This window comes from Canis aureus, chromosome 22 (genome assembly GCF_053574225.1).
Source record: "Canis aureus isolate CA01 chromosome 22, VMU_Caureus_v.1.0, whole genome shotgun sequence".
Lineage (NCBI taxonomy): Eukaryota > Metazoa > Chordata > Mammalia > Carnivora > Canidae > Canis > Canis aureus.
Window position 1 is genome coordinate 51885461 of NC_135632.1, and position 25130 is coordinate 51910590.

Below are 25130 nucleotides of genomic sequence, written 5' to 3' on the forward strand. Positions count from 1 at the left end.
AAATGAGTGGGAAAAATTAGAGAGGGTGACAAAACATAAGAGACTCTTAACTCTGGGAAACGAACAAGGGGTTGCAGAAGGGGAGGTGGGTGGGGGGATGGGGTGACTGGGTGACGGGCATTGAGGAAGGCACTTGACGGGATGAGCACTGGGTGTTATACTATATGTTGGCGAATTGAATTTAAATAAAAAATTAAAAAATATATAGGTGATCCCTGGGTGGCTCAGCGGTTTAGCACCTGCCTTTGGCCCAGGGTGTGATCCTGGAGACCCAGGATCAAGTCCCACATCCGGCTCCCTGCATGGAGCCTGCTTCTCCCTCTGAATCTCTTATGAATGAATGAATGAATGAATGAATGAATAAAATCTTAAAATATATATATATATATTGTTGTCTCCCTTGACTCTTGTCAACCCTTGTTGTCTCAAGGGTTATAGTATCAGTTTAAATCAATCCAAGTCTACTTGCAAATAATAACACACTGTCCCATGTGCAGTGCAGGTATCTTATGAGAAAATCTTCTCACATCCTTCCTCTCTTAGCTCGTGACAAGCTGTTGCTTTCACATTCATTTATGCTATAATCACCTGATTTACTGTTATTATTCTTGCTTCAAACAGTAAACTTTGAGATAAATTTAAAAAATAGGGATCCCTGGGTGGCGCAGCGGTTTGGCGCCTGCCTTTGGCCCAGGGCGCGATCCTGGAGACCCGGGATCGAATCCCACATCGGGCTCCCGGTGCATGGAGCCTGCTTCTCCCTCTGCCTGTGTCTCTGCCTCTCTCTCTTTCTCTCTCTGTGACTATCATAAATAAATAAAAATTTTAAAAAATTTAAAAAAAAATTAAAAAAATAAAGACATTTAACTTTTATTTATTCTTTTTTTTTTGCTGTTCCTTTTTTTATATGCAGATCTGATTTTCTAGCCTGTATCATCTTCCTGTTGCCTGAAGAACTTTAATATTTCCTGTAGACTGTCAACAAATTCCTTCAGTTGTTTCCCTGAAGCAGTTTTTCTTTATTCTTGACTTTTGAAGGAGATTTTCACAGATCTCTTTTTTGTTGAAGGAAATACAATTCTAGGTTTGCAGGATCTTTTTATCCTTTAACACTTTAAAAGATTGCACTCAACTATATTCTTAATTGCATGGTTACTGATGAGGAATCTGCTCCAATTTTTATCCTTGTTTCTCTAGAGTGTGGGTGTTTTTATTCACCTTCAGGAATGTTTAAGATTTTTTCTCTTTGTTTTCAAATTTTTACAGTTTAAATATGTCATATCTACTTCTTGGGTTTTTTTGTTTGGTTGGTTTTTGTTCAGTTCTGCTTGGTCATCTCTGTAGTTCTTGGAACAGTGGTTTGGTTTCGGTTACTAATACTGGTAAAACTCCTGGCCATTATTTCCTTAAATATGTCTTGTTTCTTCTTCTTTTGGTATTTCAATTACATTACACATTGCATCATTTTCTACAGTTCTTTAGTTCTTTGATGTTCAGTTCTTTCTTTCCCCCATTCTTTTTTCCCTTTGTGTTTTAGTTTGGGTGACCTCCTATCTTCAAGTTCACTTATTCTTTCCTTGACTGTGTTAAATCAACCAACAAAAACATTCTTCATTTCTGTTACTGTTTTTAACTTCTACCATTCTTTCTTTACAGTTTTCCTCTTGTGTGCTCATTACCTGTCTGTTCTTGCATGTTGTCTACCTTTTTCATTACAGCTTTAACACATTGATCACAGTTTTAAATTCTCTGATAATTCCAACTGACATCTGAGTCATATTTGAGTTTGGTTTTTATGATTAGTTTATCTTTTCAATCTTTTCTTGATGTCCAGCATGCTTTGCAATATTTTTTTATATAGGGCAGTAGATATTGAGGTAAGTAAGCCTTTAGTGTGAAAGTTTTTGTTAGTTTGGCCAGGAGTGGAGCATCTTTGATATTTGTTGTAGTTTTAGGTATGAAAAATGCTTCAAAGTCCTCTAATGTCCTTATTTTCATCCCCCCTCTTAGCTTTGGAGTTTCTCTATATACTACTCTTCAAATAGAGTTTGTCATTCATCTTTTCCCACTCAAATTCATGGTTATTTTACTGGAGTCTTATGCAGCAGGGGCAGGATGTGGTGGGACGGGGTGTTCTCTGATCTTCTAAGTCTGTTTTGCGAGTGCACAGTGGGCCTGCGGTACACTGCACAAAGAGTGATAAACTCTTTCTGGCACACTTCCAAGGTAGAGATATCCCCCCTATCAAAAAAATGACAGAGATAACCTTGTAGCAGATATGAATACAGAGGAAGCAACGAGACCATCACAGTCACATCATCAAAGAGGCTTGGGCCTAAATAGCAGGAGTTATTTAAAAATATGAATAAGCAGAGTGTTGACTTAGAAATGCAGTATTTCAGCAAATCTGAGAGAATGCATTTTGTAAATGGTCACTTAAAACAAGAGAGTGTGCCAAATTGGTGTTAACTTTGTGCTAAGCCAAGCTCAAATCTTTGAAGCAAAATGCACTTATGACGTGATAAATTATTTACTTAGGTAGCAAAAGCAAATAGGATAGGTTTTCCTGGCACTTTGATTTTAGAATAATAAATGAAATTCATGTTGAAGATGAACAAATGCTTAAGGTGGCTCTTTTGTTGACACAATTTGTTTTTCTTTTCTTTACATACACATAGCATCAGGTGGCAGATATTTAAAGAAATATGCCAACTTGGCTTATTTTTTAAATCATTTAAAATACTTAATGACATTATTTAGCCTTACCAATATACTGCTATTTGCCTTGCTTGCTGATCAAAGATTCACAAGACTCTCAGCCCTTCTATCTTCATTGGGCAATATGTTTATCATCGTTGTTATGCATGACAACATGCACTGATAAGTATAATTGCTTCTGAATAAAGATGCCTGTAATAATGCCATGACCTCAGAAAATAGAAGGCATTTTAGGTCTCAGAAGTGTTGTTAATTTGACATATTCTCTTTGAATATAATATTTAGGAAAGAAAGTCATTCTGTCAATATTCATTTTCTTATAAACATATAGTATAAATATGTTGTGTGTCTAATTTTTTCATCTTTACAAAGCATCTCTGACAGACTATATTTTCCCCCAAATAGCTGCTGCAATATTTCCCATCCTTCATATTCTTCTAGAGCCTTGATGTCTATGTTTTCTTCCATGAGTCTGGATAATGATGTACAAGTTCTACCCATGAAGCCACCACATGGTTTTGGAGGCTGGATCATACAAGCCTTATGCTCCACCTTAATGGCTTGAGATACTTGCTTTGGAAACCTACCTGCCATGCTATGAAGGAGCTCAAAGTAGTCCATGTGGAGAGACCTCATGGAAAGGCCATGCAATGGGCACTCCTGTGGGCAATCTGCTTAAAGTCCCAGCTGACAGCCAGCATCAACTACCAGACTTGGGGTGAAGACACCAGAGGTGTCTGGTGTTGCAAAACCAGCCCAAGCCGGGAAGCCTTCTCAGCCTCAAGCCTTCTCAGACATTTAGTAGCAGAGACAAACCATTCAAATGGTGCCTCCCAAGCTCCCAACACACATAAACCACGAACATAGTGAAATGGTCATTTTCTGCTTTTAGGAGTAGGGTGGTTTGTTTTCCAGAAATAATTGAATCAGCAGCTGAAATAAAATGTAGAGGTTTATCAGAAAACTGGGAGCAGTTGTTGCATGTAAAATTCAATTTTCACTGTAAAACCAGGAAGAATTAGATGGTGGAAGTTTGCAGGAAATGATATAAGGTCCCTGAGGTAGAAGAATTCATCTCTTCCTGTAGAAGTCCTAGGGAAATTCTCCTCTTATTAGCTGCTGGCTTTTGAGTCCATTTTTAACTTGCCTGGCTCTCGGCTGCCTCACATGCAGAACCTGACAGAGTACCAAGCTCATGCGGGCTTCATGAATGCAAGGGTTACATCCATTCCTTCTCTTCCACCCCAATGATGCTCTGAACCAGAGAATACTGAACTGTGTGAGTTTAGACAAGAAATCTGGGTTGGGTCACACCATGTGAGGTCAGGGATATGGAATGTTCTGGGAGATGCCCTCCCTTTTATCCCTGGAGATTTATTGTCTGGTTAGCTAATGAAAATATTATAGCCAGTAAGGGTACACTATTATGTGATCACAATGTTGCATTTATTTGACTTACAAACATTAAAAATATATACAATGTATGGTAAGATTCTAAACTGTGTGTGTGTGCATGGTTGTGTGTGTGCTCATGTGCAAATGCACATTCCTTTATAGATACCAGCTTCTATCTAGGAACAGGAACACCTGGATGGCAGGTGGAGGGAGAAGGAGCTGAAAAGAGGATTTTGAGGGGTGTCTGGGACCCATGAAGCTTCCTTCTTGCTCTTCCTTTGTTGTGTGGTTGCCCCTTTCAGAAGCCTCAACATCTTTGCTACCCTCTTTCCCATTGTAAGAAACAAGAAGAATCTCCAGAAGAAAAGGCCTTGCTTGCTTGGAGAATTAATAGAGAGAGAATACTTTAACCTTTGCCCCTTCCTACTTCCCACTCCCTTAGAGATCATTCTTTTTGGTAAGTCCCATGCCAGGGCCAGATATAAAAAGGCCGACCTCTGTCTTGTTTCTCTCATCACCTCCTGGATGCTGAGGAATGAAGGAGACATGATTAATGCTGTACAGGTGACTTGCTGCCTCCAATTCCCTTAATAATGGCACCATTAAAAGAATAGATTTAACCATGACAAGTGACTGTTGAGCATGAAGTGGCCGAGGTGCCTGCTCCTCAGAGGAGGCACAGTCCAGGCAGCTGCCCACGAGGGTGTGTAAGGATATGCTTCCTCTGCCCAGTCTAGGTTCTTCCTACCCAACCTGGTTAAGGAGCCTTGGAACCCAATGACGGTTAGGTTCAGCTGGGGTTCCAGTAAGTCAGACTTCCAGGCTGAACACCAACTTTCACACTGTTCCAGCATTCAAACAAAGTGATACATTATATATGTGAAATACGTCAATTTTATTTATTAATTTTGCCTCAATAAAGCTGGAAAGAAAAAAAATGATAAAGCCAAGACCACAGCCTCCCTCTACACCTTTTGGCAGATCTAAATTACAGGAGGCTGATTGAAACAAAAGCCCCCCAACCTGGGGTGTGAACTGCACTCCCAGCTGCTCCCCAAGGTCTGAATCTTCTCATACAAGAGCCTGATACTTTGCAGAGGCCATAACTGGAGGAAATGAGTGCTTTTGTTGCCCTTTATATTATCTGATGGTTTTCTCTGTTGTTGTTGTTGCTTCAACTGAGGAAATACTAATTCCAGAAAAGGCCCTGGTTGCTTGGCTATAGGGGACTGACATCCAAAATGAACTAAACAAAACAAAACAAAAAGCAAGGTGGAAGGAAGGGAGTGAGAGAGAAAAGAAATAAGAGACTCTTCCAGAAAGAAGAAAAGGTCACTGTGTCTATTTTCAGTGTGTAAAATATTCCATTAGCTTTATTATGTGGAGGACATTAGCATTATGCACTGCGGGAAGGAACATTTTAATACAGAACATCTTTTCCTAGCTTCGAAAGACAAGAGTAAAATATAAAGGTAATGAAAGTGCTGTTGGGATGATGTCTTTCTCCTTGGGGGCTTTGTATGTTGGCAGAGTAACAGGCTAGCAGGAGCATAATTTGCCAGATCAGGAATAAGCTTGGCAAGAGAAGGAGAGGCAGGCGGGGCCCTCCGTGCCAGTGAGACCCAGGGCTCTGACTTGCAGAGATGCGGCAGGACCACACTCTGGGGCTCTCCTTTGCCCTCGGACAGAAGGAACCCAATAGCTTTCCCGGGAAAGGCTGGGGACTCTGATCCTCTCCTGTTCCCTTATGATAAATGGGCTTTCCCCTGGGCTTTTAAATTCACAAAATAAAATGTATAAGGTTATAATAGGAACCAAATACACTGAAATAAATCTGTGAAAAAGTCATAACTGTGATTATATTAACAAATTTGCTACTTTATGAAGGCACTAAATAGTAACTAGTACTTGGGTTTTCAAAGTAGTTATAAGCATAAATAACACTTTAGGATGTGGAGACATTGTGGTTTCTACTGATGATGTAGCTACAACAATGTGGTTTGCTGCCTACATTCATAATTGAAGGAAATGCCATATTTTTTAGATGTTGGTAAAAATCATGATGTACTTCATTTCCAATCCAAGCTCATAGATGCTCTGAATAATATCCACCAACTTCTTAGGAGTCCAGGGACCTCCTCTCTAAGACAAGAGGAGAAGGGGAACTAGCCTCTGCTCTCTGTGTTAAGAGGAGGACGCTCAGCATTCTGGGGAGCAGCATGCTGGATGGATGATGGAGAAGAGAAAGACCCGCTGATCCTCTGTCCAGGGACAGCCAGTTGGGGGTAAACTGAGGGCCTGTGTCTTGTTTGCAAAGGTGCCTGTGCGGAGAGACCAACAAAAGGGGGGTCCAGGTGTGTTCTGGACAGGGAGGAAGCCCGCTGAGCCCTGGGCCACAGGGAGGACGGAGTGGGTGGAGCAGCATCTGGGTGCTCCCAGGCCCCCTGCAGGGTGTCCAGAAATTCAGAAGTGGCCTCTCACAGTGGGGTAGGAGTCCGGTTCAGGGAGAGGAAGGGGCTGCAGAGCAGACCCTCAAAGGAGGCAGGACCTAGGGTAAGAAGACCTGGCCTGAGTTACCACCTAGGGACTCCAAATGGGTCTTGGAGTCTTTGATTTTCAAAGTTGTGTCCCCTGCCACACTGGAGAGACTCTTGTCCCCTGGCTCATTTCAGATGGCTGTTAGGGTACCTGCAGCTTTGTGAGAGTAGCAGAGGGGAGGGGCAGCTTTATTAGGAGAAACAAAAACCTATGAGGACCAATAAAATGGATGTTAAAATATCAGCAAGGACGTGGCCTTACTACTTCACACTAATGTATGTAAGAATTTGATAAACATGTACAAATTGTTTGTTAATTTTGATGATTAGCTTTCATTTACTAAAGTAGGCCACTGAAAAAAACTCCTTTGAAATATAAACTGTTTAATTGCCAGGTGCTAGAAGTCCTTGAAAGTAATAGCACTGCATTTAAAATACCTCACCATTCATATTTTTTGAAGCTTTTCCTGACACATCGCCCAAACTCTAAGCTATTGTTACATTCTGTTCATTTTCCTCAACACGTCCGTGTTGAAAAAGAGGGCTTCTGTGTTTGAGTTACATTGATTTACACATGATAAATATTCTAAATATATTCCGAGCATTTAAACAGGCGAAGCAGGACTTCTCTTTGATGACAATTTGTCAATTAGTACTTTAATCATATTTATGTCTTATTTATACCCTGGCAACCTCCAAAAAAAGATCCCAGTGGAAGATTAGCTCATTTCCTGTGTGTAGGTGATCCTTTCTCACTGCATTTTGCTAGCCTCAATTTCTAAGGTCTAATTGAATATATTGCCTTGATCACTCCAGAATTTTAAATTAGGGACCTTAAAATTAATCCCCCCAAGTTGCTTTTTTCAGCCAATGAGAATGGAAGGCTTTTGGGAAAAGCGCTCTTACATGCCAAGTCCCTCATAGATGCTGCCTCCATGTTTTAGTGTTTACCCCAACCAGTCAGACACACAGAGGAGTATTTACTACACTCCTTTGCCAGGGCACGGGTCCCTTGAATACTAAACACTCTAGTGATGTATGTTAAGGTTGTAAAGGGATGCATAACTCCCTCAATCACCCGTGTGTTTTCCTTTGTCAACTTTAATCAGCACTGTGAGCAGCCCTCACCCCATTTGGGAGGCAGCATCCCCTTTCCACCAAGCCACCCCCAAGCCTCATAAGCCCATCCTCCCCTGCCTCCAGATGCTAAGAATGCAGATTCCAACCTTATTTATATTCTTGTCATCTAGGGATCATGGGCCCTTTATCTAACTAGAGAAGAGCTTCCTGTCCAAGGAGCTACACGGCAAGGCAGATAGCAGAACTCAGCACTCAGGGTCTTTGGAAAGATGTTAGCAGGGAGGTGATGCTCACTCTCATATAAGCAGGTGTTCTTGCATGATGACAGGAAGGGAGAGCCTCTGGGTGGGGCCTCCGAGATGGGGTGGGGCAGGTGGCTTTGGCAACTGCAATAAGTGGGAGCATGAAGCTGGGTGAAGGCAAGACATCAGGGGCAGGCTGTAGACATGTCCTCACCTTGGCAAGCTGAGGAGTCTGTTCTATCCTGCTAGCCCTGCAGAGCCCCAGTGTTTCTCAGCAGGGATCCCACGGGCAGGCAGGTATCTTAGGAAGCTGACCAAGGGGCCAGCCAGCAGATTGCATGGGGTTGGGGGATGCCCTTCTGTTCAGAGACCTGTTCATATTAGGCAGATATGGACATGGAGAGGCTGTCCAGGTATGAGATGGCACCATTCCACTGACTATGCAGAGCATGATCACCTTCTTTCTTCCAGGCATACAACAGTTCTGTCTGTGGTGCTGGGATGGCACCACTGCCTTATCTGATCTGATCTTCTCTTATCTTAAAGGCCACAGAAAGGTAACTATCTCTGGGTCACACAGCTGAGATGGTCTTCTAAATCCCAACCTCAAACACCTAGACCCTTCATCTGCACAGCATAGAGCTATGGTATCATCCAGTTTGCTTTGCAAAGAGTTGGGTTACAGACATGTTGAAAGTGTCTGCTCTGACACAGGTCTCCCAGCCCAGGTCTGGGTCCTGCTCATTGGCTTTTATGGACTGGGGCCTCAGACCAGTTACTAAAGCTCCTTGAATCTCAGTTTCCTCATCTGTAAAGCACTTTTCTCCATCAACTAAGAATTGTCAGGGGACATGTGTGATAATGCTCATGAAATGTCTAGCCTGTGCCTAGCACATGCAAATGCTTGGGAAACAATGGCCACTGCCACTATTACTGTCCTTGCCATGGTGCTGGGTGACACGCCCTGTCCCTGAGTGGCAAACAGCGATGTTTCTGGATCAGGGAACCTTCCCAGGCCCTGAATGCCTGACTCATATAATCATCTGTTTGTCGACCCCCATGAACTAAAACCCTTAATTCACGCTTTTTGATAGTGACAGACTACTATTAAAATTCTCTGCTGGGAGCTGAGGGGGACTTGTTATGAGTTAAGATATATTTAGAAGCACACCTAAGGTTGATTCTGCTTTAAGCCTTTTCCCCTAAGTTTGGAGTTCTGTTAAGTTCCTGAGACATAACATCAGTCATTTTGCAAGGTGATGAGAAATTGTGCCAAGATCATTTGCAAGCCCAGCTCTCAGAGCCTTCTTTGGTTTTCTGGCTTGTGATGCTCCATGTCACACAGGATGGGTGAGCACTTCTTTCCTCCTTTGCTCTAAGATAGAAGCACCAGAAGATCTATGTCAGAGGGCTAATCATCATCTTCCCAATCAGAGGGGGGCTGGTGTTTTGGGTGCACTTAATTTCTGTCCTGGCCGTATAGGGTTAAAACCTAAATCAAAGCCACTACCTCTCCATTACCTTCACCTGCAATCAGATTGCCCTTCTCTAGTGAAAAAGCAGAACTTATCTGGGGAAGAGCTCACTCGCAGGTGAGATATACTGTGTCACTTTGGGGCTTCCCTGCTCCTGAAATGATGAGGAATGATGAAGAATTTTTGGAAAGAATTGGTCTTTCTTATGAGAAGCTGTTATGCCCAGAACGGAGGCAAGCAGAACTCACCTGCACATAACCAATCATATCATGCGCTTAGAGAACTTGTCAGATAAATTAACATAATATTCACCAGGGCAATAATTTTTTGCCACTGTCATGAAGAGGTTATGTAAGCAGCACAGTCATGCAATGGACTTGGATAAAACAGGAACACTCCCACGAAGAGGTAGGATTACAGGGCAGCAGTGAGGGTTCCGTGTACTCTCTGTATTTTACGTTAGAACTCCTGAATTACACGTATATCTCCTCTTGGGGATCACGTCTGACATCCACAAGAAGATGGGTCTGGCCCAATTCCCTGTAAGTCTGGAGCCAAGCTGTTCCCCTCACCCATGTGAGATGGGCACCAGGGAGCGGAAACACCTAGAAAGGCCCAGGGCGTTTCCCTGGAGGGGCTACACTACATGAGAGCCTAGTCACACAAGATGGGGATGAGAGAGCACCCAGGATGGATTTCTGCAGACCATGTGGGCAGACCGCAGGGTAGGAGGAATGAAAGCTCCTGTGGGAAGTGGCACAAGGGCCATGAGCAGGTCTTAGGGCTGATGGGAAGATGGGCTGTTGGAGGTAGAGACCCGAGTCCAGGCAGAGAGGCTCTAGTCTGCTCTACAGACCAGCGGGAGCCCTGCAGTCTGTGAGCTAGAGCCGGGCACGGGCTTTACTGACTCAGGAATATTGACTTGGAGCCTTGGTAGATATATTAGAAAGGGAGGCTCTGGAACAGGGTCATGAGCTGGAACATGTTTCACGTATCAGAAAACAGGTCATGAGGCACTAGAATCAGGCAGAGGGACTGAGGGAGACACTAGGACAAGAGCTTGGGATAGAGAGGAACTGAGGATTTCCAGAGGATGTGGTGGGCAGAGGTGAGGGAGCTTTGTATGTGGGCAAATGCAAATTGGAATTCTGTCCAATTTCTAATTGAACAGAAATCAAGAGAACACTCAGGTAGCACCCAGAATATCCTAGGCATCTCAAGATTCATGCGTGGGAGCAGATTTCTAGATAGTCCTCCAGGATTTGTGCCTGAGCACCCACCGTGGACAGAAAATGTCCCTCTACCCCAAGAATTGAGATGCCAGCCCCTCTTCCTCCTGTAATGGGGTGGAAGGGCCCTCAGGGAAGCGACAAACCTTCTTCAGAAGGCCAAATTGCCTGGAGCGACTTCCTTTCATCTGTGGGCACATCACCCACTCCCTGGGAAGTGATAAACACCCCTCCAAAGGTCAAACATTATATGGTCTCATTCATTTGGGGAATATAAATAATAGTGAAAGGGAATAGAGGGGAAGGGAAAAGAAATGGGTAGGAAATATCAGAAAGGGAGACAGAACATGGAAGACTCCTAACTCTGGGAAACGAACTAGGGGTGATGGAAGGGGAGGTAGGCGGGGTGTGGGGGTGAATGGGTGGCAGGCACTGAGGGGGGCACCTGACGGGATGAGCACTGGGTGTTATTCTGTATGTTGGCAAATTGAACACCAATAAAAAATAAATTTATTATTAAAAAAAAACACAGGGATCCCTGGGTGGCGCAGCGGTTTAGCGCCTGCCTTTGGCCTAGGGCGTGATCCTGGAGACCCAGGATCGAATCCCACGTCGGGCTCCCGGTGCATGGAGCCTGCTTCTCCCTCTGCCTATGTCTCTGCCTCTCTCGCTCTCTCTCTGTGACTATCATAAATAAATAAAAATTAAAAAAAAATAAAAAAAAATAAAAAAAATAAAAAAAAACACTCCTCCAGCAAAGAACACCCATGGCTACCGGGTACCTGAGCACCCACGGGAGAGGCCAGGCAGCTGCATTCAGGGCTCTGGTCTCCTCCAGACTTGAGCATGTCAGCTGAACTTTGAGTAACTCCATTTGTCATGATTCAACATTCATGCATAATAAATCATGCCATGCTGTGAGTGTTCCTTGCGAGATATCTTGCCAATTACCTAAAAACCAGCTTAAGGGCTGGAGCAATCAGGTGCTGCATAAATCTGAGCTTCTTTGGTGGGTGGTGTGTGTGACTCAGGCACCCTGCTGTGGAATCGGAGATGGTGCTATTACCCAAGGTCTGGCTGATTAGTGCTTGGCTCCTTCGTGTGCAATGCTACATGCATAAACATGCACCCAAGTGCCTCTGTCAGGGTGACTCCAAATTGTTGTGTGGACACAGATGGCTCTGGAAGGAAGATATGTCACTTACAAGATTCATTTGGCTTTCAAATTTTGCATGCCATTTCCAAAGAAATGCAAGGCACTATAAGAACCAAGAAAAATATTAAAAATCATTGCAGGAATGCAGAGAATTATTTTATTTTATTTTTATTATTTTTAAAAAGATTTTTATTTTATTTATTTGGGGGAGAGAGGCAGTGTGAGAGACCATGAGTGAGGGGGAGGGGCAGAGGAAGAGGGAGAAGCAGACTCCCCACTAAGCAGGGAGCCCAACATGGGACTCAATCCCAGGACCCCAGGATCATAACCTGAGTTGAATGAAGGCAGATGCCCAACCGACTGAGCTGCCCAGATGCCCTGAGAATTATTTTATTTATTTTTTACTTTTATTTTTTTTGAGAATTATTTTAAATTGAGCTCTAGGGACAGTCTCAAGATGCCTCATCTCTCTCTCTCTCTTTTTTTTAAAGATTTTATTTATTTATTCATGAGAGACAGAGAGAGAAAGAGGCAGAGACACAGGCAGAGGGAGAAGCAGGCTCCATGCAGGGAGCCTGACGTGGGACTTGATCCCGGGTCTCCAGGATCACGCCCTGGGCTGAAGGCGGAGCTAAACCACTGGGCCACCGGGGCTGCCCAAGATGCCTCGTCTCTTCACCAACCTATTGTGTCTCCACTGCATTTAGAAGGATTTCTGCAATGACCACAAGGTACTGCCATTTGTTTTTGCTGCTTTCTATGCCCGTAAACCATCCCAGGACAGCCTGGAAGCTTCTGTGGCTCTCTTGTTGATAAAGAGACCACCAAGACCCCATGTGGTGGTGATAGACAATGTGGACCTAGGAGGGGGCAGGTGGCCTTGGAGGGTAGCAACTTAGTAGGATTCTGGGCAATAATGGCAGAATAAGAGTAATGGGGAAGCCATGGGGTTCATCTTTGCTTTGAAAATGCCCAGTGACTGAATTAAAGGGATAGTATGAAGGAGACTCCTGTAGGGTTATACTGTCCACATGGATGTTGGGCCTTGTAAGGGGAGTTCAGATAGGAAGGCTAAAGGGGTCCCGAGTGATGGAGCTGGCTGGAGAGCCACAGTTTTGCTGAGATGAAGGATGGCAAAGGTCCAAGGCATGGCCAAAGGAGGTGACTGGCCCCAACGGCAGCTGACTCATATTCATTAATTCACCTTTACATTTTACTATGCCCCAGTGCACAGCCAGTTCTAGAAGATACCTCTCTCTGCCTGCATATCGTATTATTGCCTATTCCCAAAAGCTAACTGCCATCATGTCATTCAAGAACTCATTGCTTCATCATTTATCTTTAAATGATTTCTGGGACAACCAGCCCCACAGTTCTTCCCTACCAGCTCACGAGCATTGCACATGGGGCTCTCTGTTCTTATGTGGGCTTGCATGGCACAGTGGATGGAGATGCAGACCAATGTAAACACATTCTGCAGTCGTGCTTCAAAGACTCCTTACTATTTTATATACAATCCAGATAGGTTAAGAATATAGAGGGCTCCATGTAAAAAGAAGAGGGAAAATCAAGGCAATCAGTATAACACTCAAGCTCTGTAGGTCATAGTACATGCTGTGCTCAGGGTCATATTTTCAGATCTAAATCCAGCATCTGCTAAGCTCTATGTTGGGGATTCATGTGATTCTCAAAGTTTCAGAAAATGCTAAAGCTCATCAAGGAGGTAAGACAAGAAGGAGGTTGCCAAGAATAGCCACTTCCAGTCATTAAGCAGGGTCCTATCCTCTTTCTGTACTACTTTTTTATGCAGAGGTGCCGATGGTAATGTTATAAGTACCTTTAAAACACGCGCAGATCATTGGCCTCATGAATGAGGTAGCCTGGTGAGAGGTTCTCTGTCAGTGGGAGAGACTGACTTCTACAGATGTCAAAATGGAAACATCAGAGATGTACCAAAAATGGCCCTAGATTCCCATGAGAATGTATAATGCGATCATCAACCCATGATGTACCACAACCCTTGCTGAATTGGTATGCTCGGCATGCGTCAATATACATGTAAGCTGAAAAATATGAAATTGCTGCTCTCTGTGCAAACTGGCACTTAATGCTATAAGTAGCAAGGTGGATCAGTAGCCTTGGCCTTTAACCTAGTTCAGGAGGGGCAGGGGCATCTCACTGACCATTCCTGACACACGTGGTACCCCAAAGCCTGACGTGAGGCCATATGAGGCTAACAGACACTGTCCTTTTAGCTGCCTCCTGAGACACTTGTGGTGACCCTTCATTGCCCTTCTCATGGACCAGTGCAGGCCTGGCTAGGCCAGACCCCGCATTCCCGCACCATGGCCAACGGCCACTGCACAAAACCAGGAGCCCCTGGCACTGCACTTCTGTTTTAGTTCTCAGGAGGTCACAGGACCTGTGTAGGGGCCTTAATCTTAAAAGAGATGCAAAAGAAAAGGAGAGGGACCAAGATGACGGAGGGGTAGGATCCTCAAATCACCTGGTCCCACCAACTCACCTGGATAACTTTCAAACCATCCTGAACACCTACAAATTTGACCTGAGATTTAAAGAGAGAACAGCCGGAATGCTACAGAAAGAAGGGTTTTCACTTCTAACAAGGCAGGAAGGAGGAAAAATACAAATAAAATAAAAAAGAATCAAGTGGGGAAGGGGCCCCATGAGGAGCCGGGTGAAGGCCAGGTGGGCAAGAGCCTCTGGGACAGGAAAGTCCCGCCCGGAGACGCAGGAACTTTACAAATCCGCACTGGATTGATTCTTCCGGATGGAAAGGCGCTCAGCAGGGAAATTGGGCAGAACCCCAGGAGGGGCAGGGGAGCCTCCAGTTTCCCGGAGTCACTAATAGAGGAGGTGCGCCCCCGGGAAAGCGCACCGCACAGCGCGGGCCGATCTCGGTAAAGGCGGGGCCTCAGGGAGAAGCTGGTCGGTCAGGCAGGGGCTCGGGCAGAGGGGGCTGCGCCCTGCTGCTTTTGGGAGCCCTGCCCTGGGAGCACAATTCCAGTAGTGCAGGCCCCAGATCCCAGGGCGCCGAGTGGATGCAGCCCATGATCCCGCGTTCCCCTGGGACAGGTGGAGATGGAGGGAACAGGACAGTGAGGACTCTCCTGCCGCCGGACGCCCCCAGGCTGTGCAGGTCCCACCCCAGGAGCACCTTGGCCAGTGCGGACTGGGAGACGTGGTAGTTACTGTGGGGGAGCTGACTCCAGAGCTGGAGACCTGGCTGCCATCAGTGCTGTTGTTCCTCCTGGTGTCATGCATCCCTGGGAGAGGCGGGGCCCCAGGAAACAGAGGCCTCATAGGGTAAACAGCTCCCACTGAGCCTGGCAGGGGGCGAGACATCTCCCCCAGGTACACACACCTGAGAATCAACATAGCAGGTCCCTCCCCCAGAAGACCAGCTGGAAGGACATAGGAAGAGCAAGTTCCTGACCAAGCAGCCCTAGAAAGCTCCAGGGGAAGTTGATGGATTTATAGTATACAGAACCAGAGGGTACCCCTCCTATTTTTTTCTTCCTTTTTCCAGTACAACTTGTTTTTATATCAGACTGTAAATTTACAATTTTTTTTCTCTTTTCCCACCTTAACTACAATATTTTACCAGCTCTTCATTTTTTAAATTTCTTCCTTTTGGACTTTCATATTTCTATAATCGAAGGTCTTCTAGATTCCCTTCAACATACTCAATTTAATTGTGGGATAAATACAAGATGTGTTTTTTGTTTTGCGTTTTTTTGTTTTCTCTGCCTCATTTTGTTCTACAATGGCGGAAGTTAATACCTTCTAAAAATTACCAGCATGCACCCAGAACCAAGTGGTATACTGTGCTGGTTCATTCTGTGAGATTCCTAATTCCTATTCTGCCCCTCTCTCTAATCTTGTTTATATTTTGGTGGTCAATCTTGCGGCTCTCTACAAGTATTTCTGGTTTATATAAATTTGGGACTGAGCATCTTCTAACATACAGAACTTAATACACTGAGAACCAAGAGGAGCACCCTCTAGGACCCCTCAGGTACACTACATTGTCCTTCCACTACAACTTCATCACCACCACCATCTCTCAGTACCCCCTCTTTTTTCTTTTTTTCCCCTTTTTTCTTTTTCCTCTTTACCTTTTTTTTTCTTTGTTTCTTTTTCTTTTTTCCTTCTGCTTTGGGATTTTTGGTCTTTTATTTTTTACTACATTGTTTTAAAATTTGTTTTTCACTTTAGTGGTCCTTTTGTTTTATTTTGCTCTAATCTTTGTTTTCATTTTCTAGTCTCTGACCTCGTCAAAATCATCTAGGCTGAAATTTACTTAGGTTGTGGTTGATATTCTTGACTCAGACCATTCATACAGCTACTCTGTACTGAACAAAATGACTAGAAAGAGGAATTCGCTACAAAAGAAAGAATAGAAAACAGTACTCTTACCACAGACTTACAAAAGATGGATTTGATGTTAGAAAGCGAATTCAGAAGCACAATTATAAAGCTATTGGTGGGCTCTGGAAAAAAGCATAAAGTCTAGAGACTTTGATAATGCAGAATTGAGATCTAATCAGGCCAAAATTAAAAATAGATTAAATGAGATGTAATCCAAACTGGAGGTCCTAATGACAAGGGTTAATGGGGTGGAAGAGTGAGTGAGTGACATAGAAGACAAGTTGATGGAATGGAAGGAAGCTGAGGAAAAAAAGAGAAAAGCAATTAAAAGACCATGAGAAAAGATTAAGGGAAATAAATGATAGCCTCAGAAGGAAAAATCTACGTATACTTGGGGTTCCAGAGAGCGCTGAGAGGGCCAGAGGGCCAGAAAGCATATTTGAAAAAAATCATAGCTGAGAACTTCCCTAATTTGGAAACAGGAATTCAGATCCAGGATATAGAGAGGTCCCCCCCCCCAAAATCAATAAAAGCCATTCAACACCTCAAAATTTAATAGTGAAACTTGCAAATTCCAAAGATAGAGAGAAAATCCTTAAAGCAGCAAGAGACGAGACATCCCTAACTTATATGGGGAGAAATATCAGATTAACAGCAGCCCTGGCAGGCCAGAAAAGACTGGCAAGATATATTCAGGGCACTAAATGAGAAGAACACTCAGCCAAGAATACTTTATCCAGCAAGGCTGTCATTAAGAATAGAAGGAGAGATAAGGAGCTTCCAGGATAGGCAGAAACTAAATGAATATGTTACCACCAAACCGGCTCTGCAAGAAATATTAAGGGGGACCCTGTAAAAGAAGAGGGAGCACAAAGAAACAATTTACAAAAACAGGGACTGAATAGGTATTATGAAGACACTAAATTCGTATCCTTCAATAGTAACTCTGAATGTGAATAGGCTAAATGATCCCATCAAAAGACGCAGGGTTTCAGACTGGATAAAAAAGCAAGACCCATCTATTTGCTGTCTACAAGAGACTCATTTGAGACCTAAGGACACCTACAGCCTGAAAATGAAGTGTTGGAGAACCATTTGCCATTCAATGGTCATCAAAAGAAAGCAGGGGTAGCCATCCTCATATCAGATAAATTAAAGTTTACCCCACAGACTATAGTAAGAGATGAAGAGGGACACTATATCATATCTAAAGGGTCTATCCATCAAGAAGACCTAACAATAATGAATATTTATGCCCCTAATGTGGGAGCTGCCAAGTATATCAATCAATTAATAACCAAAGTAAAGACATACTTAGATAATAAAACATTATTAGTAAGAGACTTCAACATGGCACTTTCTGCAAATGACAGATATTCTAAGTACAGTATCACCAAAGAAACAAGGGCTTTAAATGATACACTGGACCAGCTGGATTTCACAGATATATACAGAACTTTGCATCTGAACGCAACCGAATACACATTCTTCTCAAGTGTACATGGAACCTTCCCCAGAATAGACCACAATACTGGGTCACAAATCAGGTCTCAACCAATACCAAAAGATTGGGATTGTCTCCTGCATATTTTCAGACCACAATGCTTTGAAACTAGAACTCAATCACAAGAAATTTGGAAGAAATTCAAACAAGGGGAAGTTAAAGAGCATCCTAGTAAAAGATGAATGAGTCAACCAGAAAATTAGAGAAGAATTAAAAAGATTCATGGAAACTAATGAAAATGAAGATACAACCATTCAAAATCTTTGAGATACAGCCAAGGCAGAGGGAAATACATCACAATACAAACCTCCCTCAAAAAATTGGAAAAAACTCAAATATACGAGCTAGCCTCGAACCTAAAGGAACCAGAGAATGAACAGCAAATAAAACCTACACCAAGCAGAATAAGGGAGATAATAAAGAGTTGCACAGAACTCAAGAAATAGAGACCACAAGAACTGTAGAACAGATCAACAAAACCAGGAGTTGGTACTTTGAAAGAATTAATAAGATAGATAAACCCCTAATCAGCCTTATTAAAAACAAAGAGAAAAGACTCAAATTAATAAAATTACTAATGAAAGTGGAGAGATCATAACCAATACAAAGAAATACAAATAATTTTAAAAACGTATTATGAGCAGGTATATGCCAACAAGTTAGGCAATCTAGAAGAAATGGATGCATTTCTGGAAAACCACAAATTACCAAACCAGGAACAGGAAGAAATAGTAAACCTGAACAGGTCAATAACTAATGAAATTGAAGCAGTCATCAAAAACCTCCCAAGACACAAAAGTCCAGGGCCAGAAGGCTTCCCAGGGGAATTTTATCAAACGTTTAAAGAAGAAACAATACCTATTCTACTAAAGCTGTTCCAAAGAATAGAAAGAGATGGAATGCTTCCAAATTTGTTTTATGAGGCCAGTATCACCTTGATTCCAAAACCAAAGACCCCACCAAAAAGGAGAATTATAGACCAATATCCCTGAAGAACACAGATGCCAAAATTCTAGACAAGATACTAGCCAATAGGATCCAACAGTACATTAAGAAGATTATTCACCATGACCAAGAAGTGCGATTTATCCCCGGAATGCAAGGTTGGTTCAACACTCATAAAACAGTCAACGTGATAGGTCACATCAACAAGAGAAAAAACAAGAACTATATGATCCTCTCAAGAGAAGCAGAGAAAGCATTTGACACAATACAGCATCCATTCCTGATCAAAACTCTTCAGAGTGTAGGGATAGAGGGAACATTCCTCAGCACCTTAAAAGCAATTTATGAAAAGCCCACAGCAAATATCATTCTCAATGGGGAAAACCTGAGAGCCTTTCTCCTAAGAGTAGGAACACAACAGGAATGTCCACTCTCAGCACTGCTATTCAACATAATACTAGAAGTCCTAGCCTCAGCAATCAGACAGAAAAAGAAATCAAAGACATTCAAATTGGCCCAGAAGTCAAACTCCCTCTCTTTGCAGATGACATGATACTGTGCATAGAAAACCCAAAAGACTCCACCCCAAGATTGTTAGAACTCATAGAGCAATTCAGCAGTGTGGCAGGATACAAAATCAGTCCCCAGAAATCAGTGGCATTTCCACACACTAACAATGTGACTGAAAAGAGAGAAATTAAGGAGTCAATCCCATTTATAATTGCACTGAAAAGCATAAGATACCTAGGAATAAACCTAACCAAAGAGGTAAAGGATCTGTACCCTAAAAACTACAGAACACTTCAAAAGAATTTGAGGAAGACACAAAGAGATGGATATTCCATGCTCATGGATTGGAAGAATTAATATTGTGAAAATGTCAATGTTACCAGAGCAATTTACACGTTCAATGCAATCTCTATCAAAATAACATGGACTTTCTTAAGCGAGTTGGAGCAAATCATCTTAAGATTTGTGTGGAATCAGAGAAGACCCCAAATAGCCAGGGGAATAATGAAAAAGAAAACCAGAGCCGGGGATATCACAATGCCAGATTTCATGTTGTACTACAAGCTGTGATCATCAAGACAGTGTGGTACTGGCACAAAAACAGACACATAGATCAATGGAACAGAATAGAGAACCCAGAAATGGGCCCTCAACTCTATGGTCAACTAATATTCGACAAAGCAGGAAAGACTATCCACTGGACAAAGGACAGTCTCTTCAATAAATGGTGCTGGGAAAATTGGACAGCCACGTGCAGAAGAATGAAACTAGACCATTCTCTTATACCAGACAGAAAGATAAACTCAAAAATGGATCTAAATGTGAGACAAGAATCCATCAAAATCCTGGAGGAGAGCACAGGCAACACCTTTTTTTTTTTTTTTCAAAACCCTTTTTGAACTTGGTCACAGCAACTTCTTGCAGGACACATGTATGAAGGCAAAGGAAACAGAAGCAAAATGAACTATTGGGACTTCATCAAGATAAAAAGCTTCTGCACAGCAAAAGAAACAGTCAACTAAACTAAAAGACAACCTACAGAGTTGGAGAAGATATTTTTAAATGACATATCAAATAAAGGGCTAGTATCTAAGATCTATAAAGATAAGATCTATAAAGAACTTATTAAACTCAACGGCAAAGAAACAAACAATCCAATCATAAAATGGGTAGAAGACATGAACAGAAATTTCACCAAAGAAGACATAGACTTGGCCAACAAGCACATGAGAAAATGCTCCGCATCACTTGCCATCAGGGAAATACAAATCAAAACCATAACGAGATCCCACCTCGCACCAGTGAGAATGGGGAAAATTAACAAGACAGGAAACAACAGATGTTGGAGAGGATGTGGAGAAAGGGGAACCCTCCTGCACTGTTGGTGCGAATGTGAACTGGTGCAGCCACTCTGGAAAACTGTGTGGAGGTACCTCAAAGAGTTAAAAATAGAGCTACCCTATGATGCAGTAATTGCACTGCTGGGGATGTACCCCAAAGATACAGATACAGTGAAACGCTGAGACACCTGCACCTCCATGTTCATAGCAGCAATGTCCACAATAGCCAAACTTGGAATGAGCCTCGGTGTCCATTGAAAGATGAATGGATAAAGAAGATGTGGTCTATGTATACAATGGAATGTTACTCAGCCATTAGAAATGACGAACACCCACCATTTGTTTCGACGTGGATAGAACTGGAAGGTATTATGCTGAGTGAAGTAAGTTAATTGGAGAAGGACAATCATCATATGGTCTCACTCATACAGGGGGAAAAATAGTGAAAGGGACTATCAGGGAAAGGAGGGGAACAAGTGGGGAAAATTAGAGAAGAAGACAAACCATGAGAGACTCCTAACTCTGGGAAACAAGCAAAGGGTTTCAGAAGGGAAGGTGGGGAGGGGGTTGGGGTGACTGGGAGATGGGCCCTAAGGGGGGCCATTGATGGGATGAGCACTGGGTGTTTTACTATATGCTGGCATGTCGAACTTCAATAAAAAATATTTGAACAATATGCAAAAGAAGCATGAGTAACCCTGCTTTTAGAGGTATGCTCTATCCTCAAATCTTTATATACATCACCTAAAAAGAAAAAGTTTACACATTTGGAAATGTAATTTTAATACTAGGTTCATAATCTGCATACTTGCTTCAGCTCTGTCCTTGGACAATCAACCTATAGGTTTCTCTGCTGCCGAGAAATAATCACAAAATCAAGATACTAATTACTGAGACAATGCATCTTCTATATCTGAAGAAATGCATATAATACAGTGTAGGGAACAAAACAGACATGATGTATTTGTTCATTTATACACCAAAACTAGATAAAAATCAGTAATTTGTATCCAGCATTAGATTCAAGGCAGAAAAAAAAAACAAGAGCTCAGGAATCTGATTTGTCTTGCTGCTCCAGATTATTAATATTTATAAGGAATTGTTTAAAGTTGAAAACTCTCAGAAGCTACAATCAGCATATTATATGTACATATGGAGATAGAGATATCCACGGGGCAGGGGATAAGGAGAGAGGAAAAGAAAGAGGGAGAGAGAGAGGAAGGGAGAGTGAGATAGAGTGGGAAAGAGGGAGAGAGGGAGAGAGGGAGAGAGAGGGAGAGGTCTTTGGATGGCCATCAAGCTGCCATGCACATTTTCCTAAAAGAAGTTGAAAGGTATCCATCTGATATAGTGATCCCATCCCTCAGTCATGTTTTTAAATCATTTGTCTGCAAAGTCAACTCTATTTTTGTGCCTTCCTGGGCTCTTTCAGCCTTAGAGCTCCCTCCTCATAACTTAACTGACATGGCACTCACCTTGGGAGGCCGAAGTGGACCTGTTCCACAGTCCTTCCTATTCTTTCTGTCCCTTGGTAGCACTTTCCTTCCCATGTGGCCCCTTCACTCCTGTTTCTCTGCACCTCTCAGGCTGTTACATGCTTTGCCAGGTCTTTTGCCCAGACTCTAGCACAGGTTTTGTGCTTTAGTAGTTAACCCGCTGAACCAGAAAATCTCGAACATTTTGCTTATTACCTTGGATGAATGGTGACTCTCAAGTGGAAAGTTGGATCCTGGGCTAATTTAGAATCTGCTAGTGCCCACAGATGCATTCACTGCGTGGTATTCAGTTTACTATGAATCAGGGGACATTTGAGAATGAACTAGAGGACAAAAGAGGGGATGGGGAAGTACATAAAACATGGACTCCAAGATGTGCTGATGATTATGAATAGCATCACTAAGTGTGGAATATGCAAGCATCCAGTTTTATGTAAATGCAACTGTTCTAAACACACAACTTTGGAGCATAAAGAGTAACAATCATTCAGAAGTCTGTCCTTGTGACAAGGAGATGGGAGAACATGAAAATGCTGGTTTGTTTTGATAAGAGAAGTGGTTAGAAGATGGACATGTGACAGCTTCTGAAAACACCCAGAGCATTTTTCTTCAAATGTTTGAAAAGGTCCCAGTTCATTTTCACACCAGTCAAAGGTTTATTGTGACTCTATTTCTGGCTGACGGGAGGGTGGAGGGAGGTGAATGGCCCTGGGTCTTCCTCCATCTATCTCCAGTGACCCCAAGGGTGTACAGGAGACACCCACAGAGACCTCCAGTGCCTGACAAATGTGTCTTCTCATATCCTTGTGAAATGATTTTTTTTAATCTAAAGATGAGTCTATTTTAGAACCTACTGCTTCCATACTGTGCTTCCCAACTATCCTTCATGGTGTTGTACTTCCAACCTGTTATTCTCTGACTTAAAATGCCCTGTCAACAGACAGTCTTCTCGGCATTCAGGGCTCTCTGGTCCTTCCTGCCTTCTCAGCCCTATGTCTGTCGACTTCCTTCTACTGCTTAAAGTTTATGTCAGTGTGATTTTCTCCTTCCCTGACCTTCAGTCATCTCTGTCCTTATCATTTCCAGCTCTGATGCAGAAACAAGCTAGATGGGCCAGAGAATTAACACTCCCTAATAATAGGCCTCATTCCATGACTGATGCCCCACCCCCTGTCGGTGGAGCACCTTAGAGGAGCGAGATGGGCTCTGTCTCCCAGGGCTTCCATAGTCCCTCATGGGGCATGTCCCCAGAGTATAGTTTGGAGGCCTGATTTGATCTCAGTCATGGCCAACTCCTTCCAGCTCTGTCTGGATACTCTTCAGGAGATACTACATTTATAAGCTACATGACTCATCTTTAGGAAATGACCAAGCAGTACATGGGTGTGCACATCTCTGCATCAGCACAAAGGCAACCAGGACTTAGTGAGCATCTAAGAAATGCCAGACCCTGTGCTTGGTTTCATTTACACAGGGATGCTACCTCCTCTGAGTGTGAATGAGGCACCCAATCCTGTGAATGGGCTTTGTCCCATTTTCTCACACACTTGTCAACCTCAGTACTGTTGTACTTGGTCACTCATGCAGAGCAAAGAGCCAGTTCAACTTTCTGTGGGCACCAGAAGGAGTGGGAATTCAAGCAACAGAAAATCTAAGTTTTCAATGGAGCTGTCAATTTTCTAATTAAAAAATTCCTGTGATGAAATAAATATATTCTCTATATAAACAATTAATGAAAGAGAGAAATGCATACCTCTGTTTCTGGTTAGGTCTCTAGTAAGTGCTCTGCAGTAGACAGCTAAAAACCCTAGAGCACATATTGAAAAAAATTTTTTAAAGCATCAAAAAGATAAGGAAATGAAGGGTTATTAGGCTAAGGCCACGGAGAAGGCAAGAATCTGCAGGGGTAGGCCAGGCACAGGGAGACACTTCTGCCCTGGTGATGTTTGCTGACCCAAAAGAGGTGCCTGAGAGGGAGTGTTTTGGGTTACTTTTGGGGCTCAGAGCCCACCAAAGAGGGAGATCCTGGAAAACCAGTCCCCACCATAGGATAGAGCACCAAAGATCTATCATTGACGAAACAATGAAGTAAAAGTATACCCACCCTCTTATGAATTATAACCTGGCTTTGCATCCACTCAAAACTTGAGCTTGAGGGTACTTGGGGGGCTCAGTTGGTTAAGCGTGAGCTTCTTGGTTTCAGCTCAGATCATGATCTCAAGGTTGTGAGACTGAGCCCAATGACAGGCTCCATATTGAGCTCTCCATACTGAGGTGAGGGTAGAGTCTAATTGAGCTTCTCTCTTTCTCTGACCCTCCCTTGATCATGTACACATTTTCTCTCAAAATAAAATAAATAAATCTTAAAACAAAAACAGAACAAAACAAAAGTTTGGACTAAGGTGACCCTGAATTCTTTGTGCCCCACGTCCTAGTAAAAGCAAAGAAATACTTATCCAAAGGAAGGAGGCATCACTCTAATCCTCAAAATATTCCATGATGCTTTTTTTTTTTCTGAAAATAATGACCAGAATGCAACAACAAAAATTTAAGAAAGTATGTCATGAGTGAGAACAAAGAGAAATAAAAAAAATAGACTCACAGGAGTCCCTGATATCATAATCATCAGGTATAGACTATAAAACACCTCTGCTTAGTATGTTCAAGAAAATAAGGGGTTTCAAATTTAACAAGTAACTGCTATAAAAAAGTGTTATAGCAGATCTGAAAAAGAAGAACAAATTCTAGAGCTGATACATTAAAACGAAAAAAGTATTATAACTTGGTGAATGGGTTTATCAGAAGTTTCAACACAACTGAAGATGATATTGCCACCCAGAATTCTATACCTAGTGAAAACACCTGTAAAAATATAAAGTAATAAAACAATATTTTCAATGACACAAAACAGCATTTCACCAGCAGACCCATATTAAAGGAAATTCTAAAGGATGTTCTCCAGATAAAAGGAACACTATTCAAGCTGAAAGGTCAAAGATTTAGGAAGGAATAAGGAATGAAGTAAGTGGAGTATGTGGATACATGCAAATAAATACTGACAATATAAAACAGTAACAGTAATATCTTCTTGGAGGTATCTGTATCTGTCTA

At 42.6% G+C, this 25130-nt stretch overlaps 2 protein-coding genes across 10 annotated transcripts in view; one reads left to right on the forward strand and one right to left on the reverse strand.

Moving 5' to 3' along the window:
- The window catches only part of LOC144294232 (uncharacterized), a 398687-nt gene that overhangs the window by 253939 nt on the left and 119618 nt on the right, over positions 1–25130 (forward strand). The window lies entirely within an intron of this gene.
- SYNDIG1 (synapse differentiation inducing 1) overlaps positions 1–25130 on the reverse strand; it is a 188806-nt gene that overhangs the window by 39680 nt on the left and 123996 nt on the right. Inside the window, exon 4 of one of the 8 annotated variants that reach the window (XM_077866053.1) lies at positions 2719–9347. The exons of the other annotated variants lie outside the window; for them this stretch is intronic. Within the exon in view, the coding sequence (XP_077722179.1) occupies positions 9270–9347 (78 nt within the window). The 3' untranslated portion in view covers positions 2719–9269. Of the gene's footprint in view, positions 1–2718; positions 9348–25130 lie in introns of those variants that run through there. 8 annotated transcript variants of the gene reach the window in all.